This window comes from Mesocricetus auratus, unplaced genomic scaffold (genome assembly GCF_017639785.1).
Source record: "Mesocricetus auratus isolate SY011 unplaced genomic scaffold, BCM_Maur_2.0 Super-Scaffold_15014, whole genome shotgun sequence".
Taxonomy (NCBI): Eukaryota; Metazoa; Chordata; class Mammalia; order Rodentia; family Cricetidae; genus Mesocricetus; species Mesocricetus auratus.
The window spans coordinates 29,943,610-29,959,992 of NW_024429186.1; the positions used below are offsets into that span (position 1 = coordinate 29,943,610).

General features: G+C 44.0%; 1 protein-coding gene and 1 non-coding gene across 5 annotated transcripts in view; both read left to right on the forward strand.

Moving 5' to 3' along the window:
• The window catches only part of Vipas39 (VPS33B interacting protein, apical-basolateral polarity regulator, spe-39 homolog), a 28,251-nt gene that overhangs the window by 4,079 nt on the left and 7,789 nt on the right, over positions 1-16,383 (forward strand). For all 4 annotated transcript variants that reach the window (XM_040742687.1, XM_040742683.1, XM_040742685.1 and 1 more), the window contains 13 exons: positions 1,387-1,489; positions 2,499-2,639; positions 4,065-4,103; positions 5,178-5,242; positions 6,715-6,771; positions 8,157-8,249; positions 9,075-9,108; positions 9,731-9,833; positions 11,091-11,118; positions 11,970-12,043; positions 14,213-14,288; positions 14,933-15,067; positions 16,054-16,095. In XM_040742687.1, the coding sequence (XP_040598621.1) occupies positions 1,387-1,489; positions 2,499-2,639; positions 4,065-4,103; positions 5,178-5,242; positions 6,715-6,771; positions 8,157-8,249; positions 9,075-9,108; positions 9,731-9,833; positions 11,091-11,118; positions 11,970-12,043; positions 14,213-14,288; positions 14,933-15,067; positions 16,054-16,095 (990 nt within the window). The remainder of the gene's footprint in view (positions 1-1,386; positions 1,490-2,498; positions 2,640-4,064; positions 4,104-5,177; positions 5,243-6,714; positions 6,772-8,156; positions 8,250-9,074; positions 9,109-9,730; positions 9,834-11,090; positions 11,119-11,969; positions 12,044-14,212; positions 14,289-14,932; positions 15,068-16,053; positions 16,096-16,383) is intronic.
• LOC121139658 lies at positions 3,489-3,594 on the forward strand. Its single transcript, XR_005876559.1, has one exon. It is a non-coding gene; the product is annotated as a U6 spliceosomal RNA (small nuclear RNA).

A 16,383-nucleotide genomic window follows, 5' to 3' on the forward strand; every position in this document is an offset into this window, starting at 1 on the left:
TCTAACTTGTGTCAAATTGACGTAAGTCAGCACCACCTGTCCTTCTCGTGCAGTGGAATGGCACACCTGTACATACAAATGATACACACGTGTGCACATACACTAAAATTAGAAACAGATACAAATAGAGCAACCTTCATGGAGAGAAGCCCTTAAAAAAGAGCCAGAAAGATTATAAAAGCTAACTTTATCCTTCTTACTATTACCTTAAAAACACACACCACACACATTTTTTATTCATGTGATATAATCTGTGGTTGTTATTGCTATCTTTTTTTTTTTCTTTGAACAGGGTCTCAGGTAACCAAGGCTGACTTCAAACTTAATAGATAGTTGATGAAGACCTTGAACTTCTGATCTTCCTTCCTCTGTCTCCTTTTTCACTTTTTTTTTTTTTTTTTTTTTTTTTTTTTTGAGACAGGGTTTCTCTGTGTAATAGCTCTGGCTGTTCTGGAACTCGCTCTGTAGACCAGGCTGGCCTCAAACTCAGAGATCCACCTGCCTCTGCCTCCCGAGTGCTGGGATTAAAGGTGTGCACCACCACCACCTGGCCCCTTTTTTCATTTTTAAAGAGTCTTTATTATATGTATTTATGTGTGAGGGTGCACATGAGCCTCTGTTTGTGTGTTGAGACCAGAGGACAGCTTATAGGAGTCTGTTCCCTCCTTCTGCCATGTGGGTCCTGAGGATTGAACTCACGTCATCAGGCTTGGTGGCAAATGCCTTTACTTGCTGAGCCATCTTATAGGTTCCTGTTTTTCAGTTTCTCTCCTCTTTTTCGCTTCATCTTTCTTTCACAGGGTCTCACCATATAACCCTAGCTGACCCCAAACTCACAGAGATCTTCCAGTGCTGGGATTAAAGGTGTGCTGCTAAATCTACCATGCCTAGGTTTTTTTTTTAACCAAATTTTTTTCTTTTATTACAGCTGTCTCCATCTCATGAGTGCTGGCGTTATAGTCATGTACTACCACACCCAGTTTATATCATTGTTATTTTTGAGATGGAATCTCAAATTCTTGGGCTCAAGCCATCTTCCTGTTTTTGTCTTCCTGGCAGTTGGAACTAGGTACACCATTGTACCTTGAAAACTTGAGTTTGAAAAATGACCTGTTTAGGAATAGTCATTTTTGGAGAAGTGAATAATATTCATCCAGATTTGCAAACAAATCATAGTTAGAATATCATTAGAATTCAAAAGTAGTGACATTGAATATTTCACTGACTGCAGTGGTGTCTACAATGCAAATTGATTTCTGGGTGGGATTTAGACTACAGATAGTTATTGGCAATCATTGAGTCCTATAGCTCAGGCTTCTCGGTTGTCAGTGAGACAGGAGGGATGTGAGGACTGCCAGACTACTATTACTTTATGTTCCTCTACAGTTAAAGGAATCCAAACGGGCAGTGAATAGCCTTCGAGACTTTGTGGATGACGATGATGACGATGATCTGGAGCGGGTCAGCTGGACTGGAGAACCTGTGGGAAGTAAGCCGAAGTGGCCCTGTGAGGGCTTCTTGTCAGTAATGAAGGCTGTACCTGTCTCTGCCTAGGTGCTGGTCAGAAATAGCCCTGCTCTTCTCCAGTGCTGCAGCCTAGAAGTTAACAGCAGCCAGAGCCTGTGGAGAAATACAATAGTGATGCATACGTGACTTCTGGGAGTGAATGCCTGGATGGCTACTTCAGACTCAAGGATGCTGATTAACATTGCAGATTCCTAGGCCAATGTGGTCATATTTGGGAGCTGTTAACTTAAATAAATGAGTTGCTAAGTCATAACATGTTGGCAGAACTACAGCCCTTAACAACATGTTTTAATTATAAAATGCCACTTAGTTTCTTCATAGACATTTTGGGTAGTAAAGCATGATTTAAAAAACAAAGAAAGGATTGGCTAGGCATGGAGGTGCATGCCTTGAATCTCAGCACTTAAGAGGTAGAGGTAGCCAGATCTCTTGAGTTTGAGGGCAGCCTGGTCTACAAAGCAAGTTCCAGGACAGCCAGGGCTACCTGTCTCAAAAAAAAAAAAAAAAAAGTGAACTAGAAAAAAAAAAGCCCCAATGCATACCTGATCTGTTAAATTTTTTTTTTTTTTTTTTTGGTTTTTCCAGACAGGGTTTCTCTGTGGCTTTGGAGGCTGTCCTGGAACTCGCTCAGTAGACCAGGCTGGCCTCGAACTCACAGAGATCCACCTGCCTCTGCCTCCCAAGTGCTGGGATTAAAGGCGTGCGCCACCAACACCCAGCCTGATCTGTTAAATTAGTTACCTTAATAATTGCTCAAGAATCAAGAGGCAGAACATCTTTCCATGTATCTGAAGGCTGTTTGGATCTCCTTCCATTTATCCATCCCTTGGTCAATTTCGCTAATGATTAGCATACTTGGTTATATCTTTTTGGGCCTCCTGCTGGCCAAGGGACAAGGGCCTATTTTTGTTGAATGCTGGGTGTCAAGGACTGATCTGGGTGAGGCTTACTTAGTTCTTACCATCCTGTAGGTATCTCATGGTCCATCAAAGAGACTGCTGGGAATAGCGGGTCAACCCCTGAAGGGCGTGAACAGCTAAAGGGCCGAAACAGTTTCTACACACAGCTACCCAAACCTACTTCTACCTACTCCCTGAGCAGCTTCTTTAAAGGTAAAGAGTGGTGGGTAAGGGACAGATACGGTCCTGCTTTCATCTGGAAAATACTCTGATGTTTTCATTGACTGTGGAATTCTCATTTGAGCAGGCAGCTCAGTACTAGGAATGGAAGGAATGAGAAATTCCCAGGCATTAGCCTGGATTTGTAGAACACGAATGAAATTGTCAGCCCTATGTCATGTACTGAAGGAATTTACCTAGATTAGTAGTCCTCCTCACCTTTTATGCCATCCTCTAGGGAGCCTTTGTGTGTCCCTGGTGTAAATGTGTAGTTGTGCAGCCACTGTGGAAGTTAGTATGACAGTTTCTAAGAAAGTTGAACACAGGATTAGCATGTGAACCAATGTGAACCAGTATCACTTCTAGGTAATTAACAAAAGAACTGAATGCAGGCACTTGAGCAGATGTTTTTATGCTAATATTCAAAGAAGCCTTATTCACAATAGCCAAAAAGATCTAAACAGTGTTTATGTCCATTTTGGGCTAGAAGGATAAGCAAAACATGGCATACAGATGCAATAGACTGTTACTTAAATGGGAATGAAAGATACATGTTATAATAGGGATGGACCTTAGGGAATTATACAGGGTGCAGTAAACCACTAGAGAACAGATACTGTATCACCCCACTCAGGTTGACAGGCCTTTCATAGAGTCAGAAGGTAGAATGGTAGGTTCCTCCAGGCTGGGGTGGAGGGGGTGGAAAGTTACTACTTACTGGCTGAGAGTTTCTGCAACTGGCTGAACGTTCTGGAATTGAATGGTAGGACAACTGTAGGACAGCATGAATGTACTTCATGTTAATGGATTCCACACTTAAAGATGATAAAAGTGGTAAATTTTGTGCTTGCTTCAGCAACACACATACTAAATTGGAATGCTACAGAGAAGATTAGCATGGCCTCTGCGCAAGGATGAAATGCAAATTCGTGAAGTGTTCCATATTTTTACATCTTATAAAAAAAGTGGTAAATTTTATGTTATGTATATTTTACCATACTTAAAATATTTCTCTCTGACCCTTGTTTTACTAGGACATCAGATTTTTGAGGTTGAATAAAACATTTATTTTATTTTGTTTTGTTTTTTCTGTGTATGGGTGTTTTGCCTTCGTGTATGTTTGTGCACCGTTTGCATGCCTGATGGCCACAGAGGCCAGAAGAAGGTGTTGCTACCCTTCAGATTGGAGTTACACATGGTTGTGAACCACCATGTGAGTGCTTGGAATAAAATCCTGGCCTTCTGGAAGGGCAGCCAGTGCTCTTAACTCTGAGCCATTTCTTCATCCCAGAATAAAAGCTTTTTAAAGCCTGTTTCTCCATATTGCATAGTAAGGCTCTATGTGCCCCATGTCTTCAGCCAAGTTTGGGTGGTCTGACTTGAATTGTTGACACCTTTCTGCTGTGTCCTTTCCCTCAGGCAGAACTAGACCTGGGAGTTTCCAGTCCCTTTCTGATGGTAAGCATTGGCCCCTTCTCTCGATTGCTCTACAAGATGTTGCTGAGTTAGGGTATAGCCTAGAGAGTCATGGGGACAGGCAGTAACTGGATGAGAAGATTAACTTTCCTCTGAATCTGGAGAAAGGGTCTGTGCTAAGTGAGAGGTGGAAGTCACACAGGCTCCATTGCCAGGGATGACTGCCAGGGCTGCCGTTCTACCTTTGGCCATGGAGGCGCCCAGGAGACAAAAGGTTGTGTTGTTGTTGTTTTTTGTTTTTTTAAGGTTTCATTGGGTAGATAGCACAGTGGGTAGAGGAACTTACATATTGGCTGGTGTCTTAGACTGTTCTATTGCCGTGAAAAGACACCATGATGAAAGCAACTGTTGTAAGAGGAAAGCATTTAATTGCAGCTGGCTGACAGTGTCAGAGGTTTAGTCCATTACCATCATGGCAGGAAACATGGCAGCATGTGTGGCACTGGGCAATATATGAGAAGTACATCCTGATTCATAGGCAGAGGGAGACTCTGGGGTTGGCATGGACTTTTGAAACCTCAAAGCCTGACCCCAGTAACACACTTCCTCCAACAAGGCTACACTTCTTATATTTTTGGTTGTGACCCTAGCTAGCCTTTAACAGCTGAGCCATCTCTCTAGCCCAAGGCTATACATCTTAATCTTTCTAATTCTTTCAAATAGTGCCATTCCCTGTTGACTAAGCAGTCAAATATATGAGCCTATGGGGGGCATTCTTATTCAAACCACCATGGCTGGATGACCTGAGTTTGATCCCTGATCTCAGAGTTGTCCTTGACCTCCACTATTGGTATGGCATGCACACACCTGCATATATGTTTACATGCATAGACACACACACACACACACACACACACACACACACATACTACTGCATGTAGGTAGGAAGCATGAGAGAAAAGAATGATAAGAAACAGGCTGCAGAGCTGGGCAGTTAATCCCAGCACTCAGGAGGCAGAGGCAGGCAAATCTCTGTGAGTTTGAGGCCAGCCTGGTCTACGCAGTGAGTTCTAGGGAGGAAAAAAATCTCTAAATTGGCTTCTGGTTCCTTTTCAGCTCTATCAGACACACCTTCCAAAAGTTATGCTCCAGAGTTGGGAAGGCCTAAAGGGGAGTACAGGGTGAGTTACAGAATTTTTCTTCCTTTTCCCCTCTAGTACTTAATTTTAAAATTACATTTATTTATGGTGTGTGTGTGAGTTGGCCACATACCAGGTACAGGTATGTTATTCAAAGGACAACTTGAGGGAGTTGGTTGGTTTTTTTCCCTGGGTCATTAGGTTTGGCATCAGGTTCCTCTCTTGGCAAAATCATGTCACTAGCCTTCATTTTGTTTTTCTTAAATCTGGTCTTCCTCTGTAGCCCAGACTAGAGCCTGGCACTCACCAGATAGTCCATGCTGGTCTGGAACTTAGGATAATTCTCCTGCCTTAGTCTTTTAAGTGCTGAGATAGTGGTTGTGAGCAATCATGACCAGCTTAAGTTATTTCTTGATACTAGTACGACACTTACACTGTATAAAGTATCTTGCTTAATTTCCCCAACTCTGAGCAGCTGTTACAGTCATGTGTCACTGAATGACAGGGATACATTCTGAGAAATGTGTTGCTAGGTCGTCTCATCTTTGTGCAAACATAGGGTGTGTTTACACAAACCTAGATGCTATAACCTGTATTCTATACCTATTACTTTAGGATATTAACCTGGTTGTGTGGTACTATACCCATGGGATATAGTGACAAATGTTTGTGTATGTAAATGTTGAAAAGGTATAATACAAATAATAGAAAGGGACTGGAGAGATGGCTCAGCTGGTAATGCGTGCTTGCTGTGCAAGCATGACGACCTGTATTTGGATCCTCGGTGCAACATAAAAAACCACACATGATGTATGTTTCTATAATCTCAGTGCTGTAGGAGACAGGGACAGGAAGATTGCTGGGCTCTTCCGGCTCTCAGCATAGCTTGTCTTACCCATACCTGAGAGAGGGAGTGTGGATTGTAGAAAGAAACAGACTAAAGACAGAAGATAGAGTCGGGAGGGCATCCGGTGCATACTGGGATCCACCTAAGTTTATTGTTCAAAGTTCTTATATTCCCCAACCAAAAAGGGGAAACTATGATTCACTGTAGTCTAGGATGATGGAAGTCAGATTCCCACAGAGCATACTAAACAAGCAAATTGAATCAAAGGGAAGAAAGGATATTCCAAGATCAGGAGGGGCCCATGTGTCAAATATCTCTCCATCTCTTGGCTAATGGTACTATTGGGGTATCAGATGGGACTGGTTGTATATAGATTTTGGAACCCTGAACCAGTCGACAGAAGGTCCTGGGCAGGCATTGTTATTGGTCTGTCTGTCCCTCTTTGGTCCACCTCTTACTGCTTATGTCACTCTTGCTCTAGTTCCTGTGGAAACTCAAACAGGACCATTCCAGCTTTATCTATCTATCTATTTGTTTATTTGTTTTGATTAATTCTTTCCCACAGAATATTTCTCCCATAGGTCAAAGATTGAATTTGAGGCATAGAACTGATACACTACTATTTCTGAGCCCTTAACGTATGATTCATGTGTTGCTAATATTCCAGGATTATAGCAATGACTGGAGCCCCAGCGACACAGTGCGACGCCTTCGCCGTGGCAAGGTAAGGCTACTGAGGAGAAAATTCTTATAGGATTCTTTTGCAAGATGAGTAGCATGTTCCCACAGGAAGGATTTCTTTTTTATTTCTTTCTTTTTTTCTTTTTAGGTTTTTCTTTTTCTTTTTATATTTTATTTATTTATTGCGTATACAGTCTTCTGCCTGCATGCCAGCAGAGGGCACCAGATCTCATTCAAAGTGGTTGTGAGCTACCATGTGGTTGCTGGGAATTGAACTCAGGACCTCTGGAAGAACAATCAGTGCTCTTAACCGCTGAGCCATCTCTCCAGCCCCCTCTTTTTGGGTTTTTCAAGACAAGGTTTCTCTGTATAGTAGCCCTGGCTGTCCTGGAACTAGTTCTGTAGACCAGGCTAGCCTTGAACTCCCAGAGATCTACCTGCTTCTGCCTCCAGAGTGCTGGGATTAAAGGCATGTGCCACCACCACCCAGCGAAAGGAAGGATTTCTTGATTTCCTCTTCAGTTCCCATTTCTGAATTGGAGTAGTTTTCAGAAGCAAAGCAAATCCATTAAGGTTAGAAGCCAGCTGCAATGTCTTTGACTCTCTGGGGTTTGGAGTTGCTTTGCCAGCATAAAGGGAAACAATGATGGACGAGAGTAGCCGTGTAAGGGAGAGCACACCTATAATGCTAGCAGGAAAATGGCAAGTGTAAAACCACCCTGAGATGCATGGCAAGTTTGAGGCCAGCCTGGATGCTTTTACCCCATCAGAAAGAGAGCCGTACATTGTGAGTTAAGTTTGTATATGGTGTGGATAAGTGTTGAGGTTATTTTTCTTTTTCTTTTTTTAGTACTATAGATCCCAATCTTTGTTAGCACTGTTGAAAAGACTTTTTCCCCACTGAAATTTGGGAGTATATTTTTTGGAAGTCAGTTGATTATTTAGTGACAGTCTTTCTTGGGTGAAATTCTAGGAAAGACAAGCTACAGTGACTGAGAGCAGAAGGGTGTTTTGGTGGGCTAGGAACAGGAGGACATTAATGTCAGCTTGGACAGAGGGGCTGTTTAAGGGTGATGTAAGTGTTCTGTGTCTCTGTTGTGGTGGCTAGGATGTAGGCACTTTCAAAGCTGAGTCATACACTTGCATAGGGTAAATTTTATTGTATGAAAATTACACATGAAGAAAAAATAAGTGATTATCTGTTGGCTTGGTCAAGACTTGAAGGACTCAGTGTCCTACATGTCATCAGATTGAACGAGGTAGGGTATGGTGGGACCTGCAGGCTCACAGAGCACAGAGACCAGCGTGTGAATGTAGAGGTTCTCTCTGGATACTTCCTTTCATTGCTTCTTTCCCCCAATATGCAGTGACAAGGGAATATGGGCAGCGGCCTTCCTTACATACTCTTTATGTGTTCGCACTCTGCAGGTCTGCTCACTGGAACGATTCCGCTCCTTACAGGACAAGCTGCAACTCCTAGAGGAGGCAGTAAGCATGCATGACGGAAACGTCATCACTGCAGTAAGTGTGACGGTTGCTATCAGTTGTTCAGTAGCTCAAAACTGGTTTAACAGTGGTTGCATATCAAGAGCCTGGCTTTCTCTCTGAGGCATAGAGTTCTCAGAAAGCTGTGCTCCTGGCTCGCACATTCTATGTGGAATTGTTAATTGTTACTAGAAAACAGAAGGCTGCCTGCTCTATCTTATGCAAAGTATCATGACAGCGAAACTGTATGAGGGTAGTTTCTCAGCAGACAGGAGTAGTTTCTCAGCCAGTGTGGACACAGTGGTTTGGGCATTTAGACACCTAGGACATGGCTCAGTTCCATCCTTTCCTCCTGTCCCACAGAGAGGGTGTGCTCTACCTGCAGTGATTTGTTGGCGGACTTTTACTGTCCCACCAGTCATCTCTGTTCTGCCAGCCGGCTCCCAAATAACCACACAGAGATTTATTAATTATAAATGCCTGGTTGATAGCTTAGGCTTGTTACTAACTAGCTTTTACACCTTTAATTAACCCGTATTTCTTACCTATGCTCTTTCACATGGCAGTACCTTTTCTCAGCACAGCATGTTCATCTCCTGCTTCTGCATCTGGCTGGCGACCCCTGTGACTCCTCCCTTCTTCCCAGCATCCTCTCAGTTTGTCTCTCTTAACGTCTTCCTGCCTAGCTATTGGCCAGTCAGCTCTTTATTAACAATGACAGCAACACATCGTCACAGAGTACAAAAGGATTATTCCAGAGCAGTGATTGCTCACAAGTTGCTGGCCTCGTTCCTAGACATGAGGTAGTCAGTGCAGCCTTTGCATATGAAAGAACTTACAGTATTTGTCTCTTTCCTCTAGGTTCTGATCTTCCTGAAGAGAACCCTGAGCAAAGGTGAGATGGTTTGAAGGAAGTCTCTGCTCAGCAACACCTGTAGCTTTTATATCAGAACTCAGGATCAAGTCTGGGTCAGAGACAGCTGGGGTGGCCTGCGACTTAAGAGGACACGTCATACCTCTAAGGGCACCTTTAGAGTGGGGCTGTATTAGTCACCTCTCTGTTGGGAACACATGGGCTGTGTGTTCAAGAAAGTGAGAAGTATCTCGTTGTTATTATTATTGAGAATTCTAAAGCTGATCGAGAGTGGCTATGTGTTGCTCTAGAGCAGTGTTTCTTAACCTGTGAGTGGTATATCAGATATCCTGTCTATCAGATATTTACATTATGATTCATAACAGTAGCAAAATTACAGTTATGAAGTAGCAATGAAGTAATTTTATGATTGGGGTCAACCACATGAGGAACTGTATTAAAGGGTTGCGGCATTAGGAAGGGTAAGAACCACAGCTCTAGAACACAGAGCTGTTGATGATGGTGGATTAAGGTCAGGAAGAAGCCATTAGCTTTTGCTGGGCTTTGAGGAGATGCTTCAGATGTGTGAGTGGAGAAGCCGGTCTCAGACTTGAGTGCTGGGTAGCTTTACTTCTTTCTCCACCTAACTTCTTGCCACATGCAGAGATCCTTTTCCGAGAGCTGGAGGTACGCCAGGTCGCCCTGAGACATCTCATTCATTTCCTTAAAGAAACGGGGGACCAGAAGCTGCTTCTAGACCTCTTCAGGTAAGCTCTGGGCTTCTGGTCTAGGAGGTTTATTAGGTGCATTTTCAGATCACTGGGGGAGGTGGGAGAGGGCGGCAACGAAATTGAAGGCACTGTTCTTTTCCAGAAACACCTAGAAAACAAGGACTTGACATGTGTTGGGATAGTTATACCACCATACAGTCTGGCAGGGTATTAGGGATCAGGGCCCATAGTCAAACATGCATGAACTGTGTGTGTGCTGTTATGTGTTATCCTGTTATCTTGAGCAAGTCACTAGACTTCCTGAGAGTGGGCTTTTCCCTTTGTAAAATGGAGATGGTGGTGTCTCCCACATGGGGTAATGAAGACTGCGTAGGCCAGTATGAATCTGTTGTGTTAATCAGTGTTTGCTAAGCATTTTCTTCTGCAACACTGGATTAAAGGGCCTCCTCCTCCTCAAGTGATGCCAGTGAGGTGTAACGAAGGGGCTATAGTTTTCAGTCAGGATCCCCCTGTGGAAGTATCATAGAAGCATTAGGACATGGGTTGTACTAGGAGGCTAGGTGAGAGGTGGCTGTCTGCTTGCTGGCCTTCTCCCATCTTTTCCTTCCCATCACTCAGTGGGCATGAGTTCTTGCTCTTGGATTAAACTGTTTTATCCTTTCCTTGATGCCAATGAAGGTGTTAGTACCGCGTTAGGTTTTGTGGCCCAGAGTAACTCATTTACCCTGTGGCCAGGACAGTGATGAGCTGTCCCAAAGACTGACACGGGAAAGCAGTTTATCTGGTTAGTCAGAAGGAATCTCATAGAGGCAGGCTGTTTGCTCTCTCTGGCCTTCCTTTCCAGTCAGGAAAGTCTTGTCAGGCATCACTTCTGTGCCAAGGCAGTGTTGTTAATTATGGTCTGTTCAGAATAAGGAGGAAACAGAGACCAACTCCATTATACTCTGCATGAATGAAATAAAGAACTGTGTAGAATGTCTTTTCCAAGGTTGTTTTGACAGAAAACAGTGTTTTAATTTTGAGTAAAGAAGCAAACACACAGGTGGCAATGGGCTAGGGCAGTCTGTTTAAGCTCTAGTGCCCTGCTCTGCCTGTTTCATTTGGTTCGAACACAGGGAAAAGTAGATCCATAAGTCACCAAGTGTTTTTTTTTGGGGGGGGGTGGAAGGACTGTAAGAGTAGGGTTTACCTCATCATGAGAGACAATGAGTGGAACTGTGTTTCTTCTAGAGCTTGTCGGAACTGCCACGCCTCAGTAGATTAAACTGTCCTGCTTCCTTCTGCTTTCCCTAGGTTTCTAGATAGAACAGAAGAGCTGGCGGTAAGTGTGGAGTGTGTTTCTGTTGGGTTTCTGTTTATCAGGTATCTAAGCCAAAACCCAGCCTAGCCAGCAAGCTCTCCTGCCAATTGAATTGTTTCCTTTTCCTTGTTGGTTAGATCTAGAAGACAGGTATCCAGGAACTGACACTGCCCACCACATTCCTCTGTTGTCCGGGAGCACTCTCTGGGAGTAAAGAATTGGGGTTTCTAGACTACAGGAAGTCTACTTACAAGCTGGGGAGATGGCCCAGGGCATGAAGTGCTTGCTATGCAAGCATGAGACCCTTAGTGTGGATGCCCAGGACCCATGTGAAAGTTGGGTGCAGTAAGCCCAATGCTAAGGCAGTGGAGGAGAGGACCCCACAGGCTTGCTGGCCTGCTGGGCTCGCTCAGAGGATAATATGGATGGACTGAAGAGACAGCTCAGAAGTTAAGGGTGTGTATTGCTCTTGCAAAGGACTAGGATTCATAACCACCTGTAACTCCAGCTTCAGGGGATCTGATGTCCTCTGTTCCTCAAGCAGCTGCACTCAAGCATGTGTATACACACTTAGAATAAATCTATAAATAGATAATGTGGAGAGCAATAGAAAAAGAACCAGATATTGGCTTCTGGCTCCTATACATACACAAACACAGGCAAGTGTGCACTCACACACATACACACATTCACTTAGTACTCTCCTCTCGGTGTGTGTGTGTATGTGTATGTGTGTGTGTGTATGTGTATATGTGTGTGTGTGTGTGTGTGTGTGTGTGTGTGTGTGTGTGTGTGTATGTGTGTATATATTTGTATGCCCCTCTCTTCTAAGGAGTCATGATAGCTTAAAATTCTTGTCTGGTTTTTTGTAGCTAACCCATTATCGAGAACATTTAAACATTCAGGACCCTGAAAAACGAAAAGAGTTTCTTAAGACTTGCATTGGGTAAGTATGGAAAGAAGCAATTTTATGTAGATGTAGTCAGGAGAAGACAAGAGGATGCAGTGGGTGGTTCGGAAGGGAAAGGCTAACATTTATCATCCTCCTCAGTGGCTCCCAAACACTGGTCTCCAGCCAAGCTTTCACTGATTGGAGCTAACCTGGAAAAATAGAGCAATAAATAGACTCTTTCCTAACTCTGAATGTGCAGGATTTGAAAGACTGTCTTTTGTTCTAGGACGTTGTTGCTCACACATCCCCTTCTTTTTGAAATAAAATTAGTGGTAATTTTCTTAATGACTTAATGTAATAAAATTAAAAGTGACAACTTTTTATGGACTTTGTATGTTTCTCGTGTTACGGGCCTTGAAGCCCCAGAGTCTCAGGACTACTCTCTAGTGTGAGCTTTCACCCCAAGCACAAACCCTCATTAAAAACAGACGAGGGCCGGGCGTTGGTGGCGCACGCCTTTAATCCCAGCACTCGGGAGGCAGAGGCAGGCGGATCTCTGTGAGTTCGAGGCCAGCCTGGTCTACAGAGCGAGTTCCAGGACAGCCTCCAAAGCCACAGAGAAACCCTGTCTCGAAAAACCAAAACCAAAAACAAACAAACAAACAAAAACAACAGACGAGGCCCCACATGTCCCTGTTCTTCTGATGGAAGCTCACTGCTCTGGGAAGTGACTCCTTTTGTTGTTTCCCTGCCTCTGCTACAGGAGAGGCTTCCTTAGGGTAAACTGAAATGTGCTTTTCGGTATCTTTCAATACAGTCTCCCAGAAGTCCCTGCTTCTCAAGGGCCAGTGTTCACGGTTGTTTCACCCATCCTCATGGAAGGATTTCCAGGGTCACATTCAGAATGTGCTTGTCAGCTGGGCAGTGGTGGTGGTGCACACCTTTCATACCAGCACCCAGGTGGCAGAGTCAGGTGGATCTCTTGAGTTCGAGGCCAGCCAGTTCTATATAGAGAGTTTCAGGACAGCTGGGACCACACTGAGAAACCTTGTCTCAAAAACAAAAAACAAAAAGAAATTAATTTGCTTGTCCATGAAATCCCTAATTTTAATGTTACCAGATAGATAGCTGTGGCTCACACTTACTTGGGACAGTAATTGATTTCAGGATTCTTTCTGCAGTGATTAGAGGAGCAGGCAGTGTTGTCTAAAGCAGTGGTTCTCAACCTGTGGGTCACAACCCCCTTGTGGATCACGTTATCAGATATTTACATTATAATTTGTAACAGAGGCAAAATTGCAGTTATGACATAGCAACAGGAATAGAAATAATTTTATGGTTGGGGTCACCACAACATGAGGAATTATATTAAAGGGTCACAGTATGAGGAAGGGTGAGAACCACTATTTTAAAGGATGGATTTCTGAACTGAGGGTTAAAAGGTGCCTTCCACTGTCATGTACCCCAGCCTGGCTTTGAACTTGCTATGTAGTCAAGAATGACCTTGAACTCGACCTCCTAGCTCCACTTCACAAGTGCTGGAATTATGTACGTGTCACGATATCTGCTAAAGACATAGTTTTGAAGATGGAGTCCTTGACATTCCTGTAGATTGGTTATAATCTTTGGCTATTTGCTAACATACCCCTATGCTATATAATTAAATTTGTTTTGTGGGCAGTTGATGATGGTCAGTATCTGGGCAGCTCACCAAATACCCAACTCCCCAGATAAAGCTGATTCTTACTCAGTCCATGGCAACATCACATACAACTGCATTTTGTGAACTTTCAGGACATCCCCTCTGAGTTTTCAAAGTCACAGTCTCTGTGTCTCTTTTGAAATAGAGTATCAACTAGCCCAGGTGGGCTTTGCTATTCCAATTTCTCATGTCCCCACCTTGGGGAAGCTTGGTTAACAGGTATATACCACCTCACCCAGTCTATGCAGTGCTGGGGATTGAAGCTGGGGCTTCATGCATGCTGGGCAAGCCCTGCACCATCCAAGCTACATCTCCAGCTCCAGTTGGCAAACCTCACATTGCAAGATCCAGCCAGGTCTACTCTGTCTCCTGCTTTTCTGTCTTGGGATGCTGTAAAGATGCATTGAGATCAGCTGTGTTAAAACCAAAAGCCTCAGAAGGGTTTAGTGGTCATTTGGTGTTGTTGGGTTTGTTTTGCTTTTCACAGAGAAAACAGTACTAAATTTGTTGCCCTTTACCAGTTTGCCATTTTCAGCAGAAGATTCTGCGCACATACAAGACCATTACACGCTCCTGGAACGCCAGATCATTATTGAGGTTGGCCCCTCGCCCCTGCTTTCTGCACCCAGCACGTAGACCAGTCCTTTGCTCTGCACATGCCATTCTTGGCCTTTTCTTTCCTCTCTGAGTTTTCCTTCATTGTTCTTAGACATTCTTTTTCCTCTTCTCTGCTGCTAGCCTGAAAGAATTTCCTTTTCCCTCTTTATTCCAGATTGCTTGTGTCATCTCCACGGCTGAACCCTCCCTCCCTCCCTCCCTCCCTCCCTCCCTCCCTCCCTCCCTCCCTCCCTCCCTCCCTCCTCCCTTCCCTTCCTTCCTCCCACCCTTTCTTTTCTTTCTTTCTTTTTGGTTCTGAGACAGGATCTCAGAGCCCAGTCTGTCCTAGAACTTACTATGTAATAAGGCCCAAACGCCTGATCTTCCTGAGTCCCCCTCCCAAATGCTGGGATCACTGGCAGGGAATACCAAGCTGAGCTATTGAAATCTCTTAATTAAACTTAAAATTTATGATCCATTTATGGATTTTAGTCCTCTCTGGGATATCCTAAGCAATTTCTGTGTTTTTCTCTTTGCTTCGTTCCTATGGTGGGAATCACAGCTGCGGTAGTAGTTAGCATAGGTTTCTCCCGCCTTTCCCCATGGACATTGTTCCTTTTCTCACTTGGCTCACTCCATCACAGGCAAATGATCGACATCTAGAGTCTGCGGGGCAGACGGAGATCTTCCGGAAGCACCCCCGTAAAGCCTCCATTCTCAACATGCCACTGGTGACCACGCTCTTCTACGCCTGCTTCTATCACTACACGGAGTCCGAGGTACAGGCGGCGTAAGCATGGAGCACTGTCCAAATCCACTGTGTGAGGTATTGTCAGTGGGCTCGTGCAGGTTTCAGAAATCACCCAGATATTCCTCAGGCCCTCCCAAAAGTGAGCCAAAAGGGATAAAAGTTTACGAGGGTTTGTATGGCCATGTGTGGCTGGCAGAGCACTAGGTGTGTCTGGTGCTGGCTCCCTTCGCAGTGGCACAGAGAACAGTGTCATGGCTATGGGTTGCTTTCTATTTAAAAAATTTTTTAATTTTATGTGGATGGGTGGTTCATTTGCCTGCATGCATGTCTGGGTACCAGTGCATGCCTGTTAGCAATGGAGGCCAAACAGGATATCTGATCCCCTGGGACTGGAATTACAGATGATTGTGAGATGCCATGTGGATGCTGGGAATTGAAGCCAGGTCTTCTGCAGGAACAGCTGGTATAGAACAAGTTCTAATTGGTCTTAATAATAAAAACCCTGAGTCAGATATTAGGGCGTGAAAGCTGAAAGATCAGAGAAGCAGAGCCACTAGAGTTCTTACCTCTATGTAATCTCCAGACCAAAACTAGGCCAAGCTCCTGTCTCTTCCGGCCTTATATTTCTCTCTCCACCCAGCCATATCACTTCTGGTCTGTCTGTCGAGACCTCCAGACCTCTATGGTTAACTAGTGGCTAGCTTGGCCCTCTGATCTTCAGACAAGCTTTATTTGTTAGCGTGCAAACAAGCGGTGCTCTTGACCACTGAACCAGTTTGGACTTGACTTAACCCTCACAAATAAGCTGTCTTCCTTGGATTAGCAGAAAAGGACAGAGCACCGTGCTCAGCTCACCAGTCTTCTTCCCAGTGGAGTAGGTTGTGTGGTTTCAGTTACACCTGATGGAGACTTTGTCACAAACTGATCTCCGTAAGATGCACAGAGTCTGTGTAATAGGAAAGAAAATGGGGCATTGGATGATCTCATTAAAGTTTCTTCTCCCCTTCATCCTAGGGGACCTTCAGCAGTCCCATCAACCTGAAGAAGACTTTCAAGGTAGTATTGCATTGGTTCTTTTGTAAAGCAGTATCAGAGTATTGCATGGAATGTATCTTACATGGTGACCGTATACATGTCCAGGTTAATGGTAGAAAGTTAGGAGTTGTGGGAAGTAACAGGAAACTTTAATGTTACTATGTACAGCAGTGTGGGGCTTGGAAGATAGGGGATTTTTGATGACCTGAGAAATTCTTTGTTTTTAAGAGATAGGATCAATACCAACAAATACAGACATTTTTCTAAAATTTTAGGGCATTTAATGGGTGCATTCCTATTTCCTCTTTC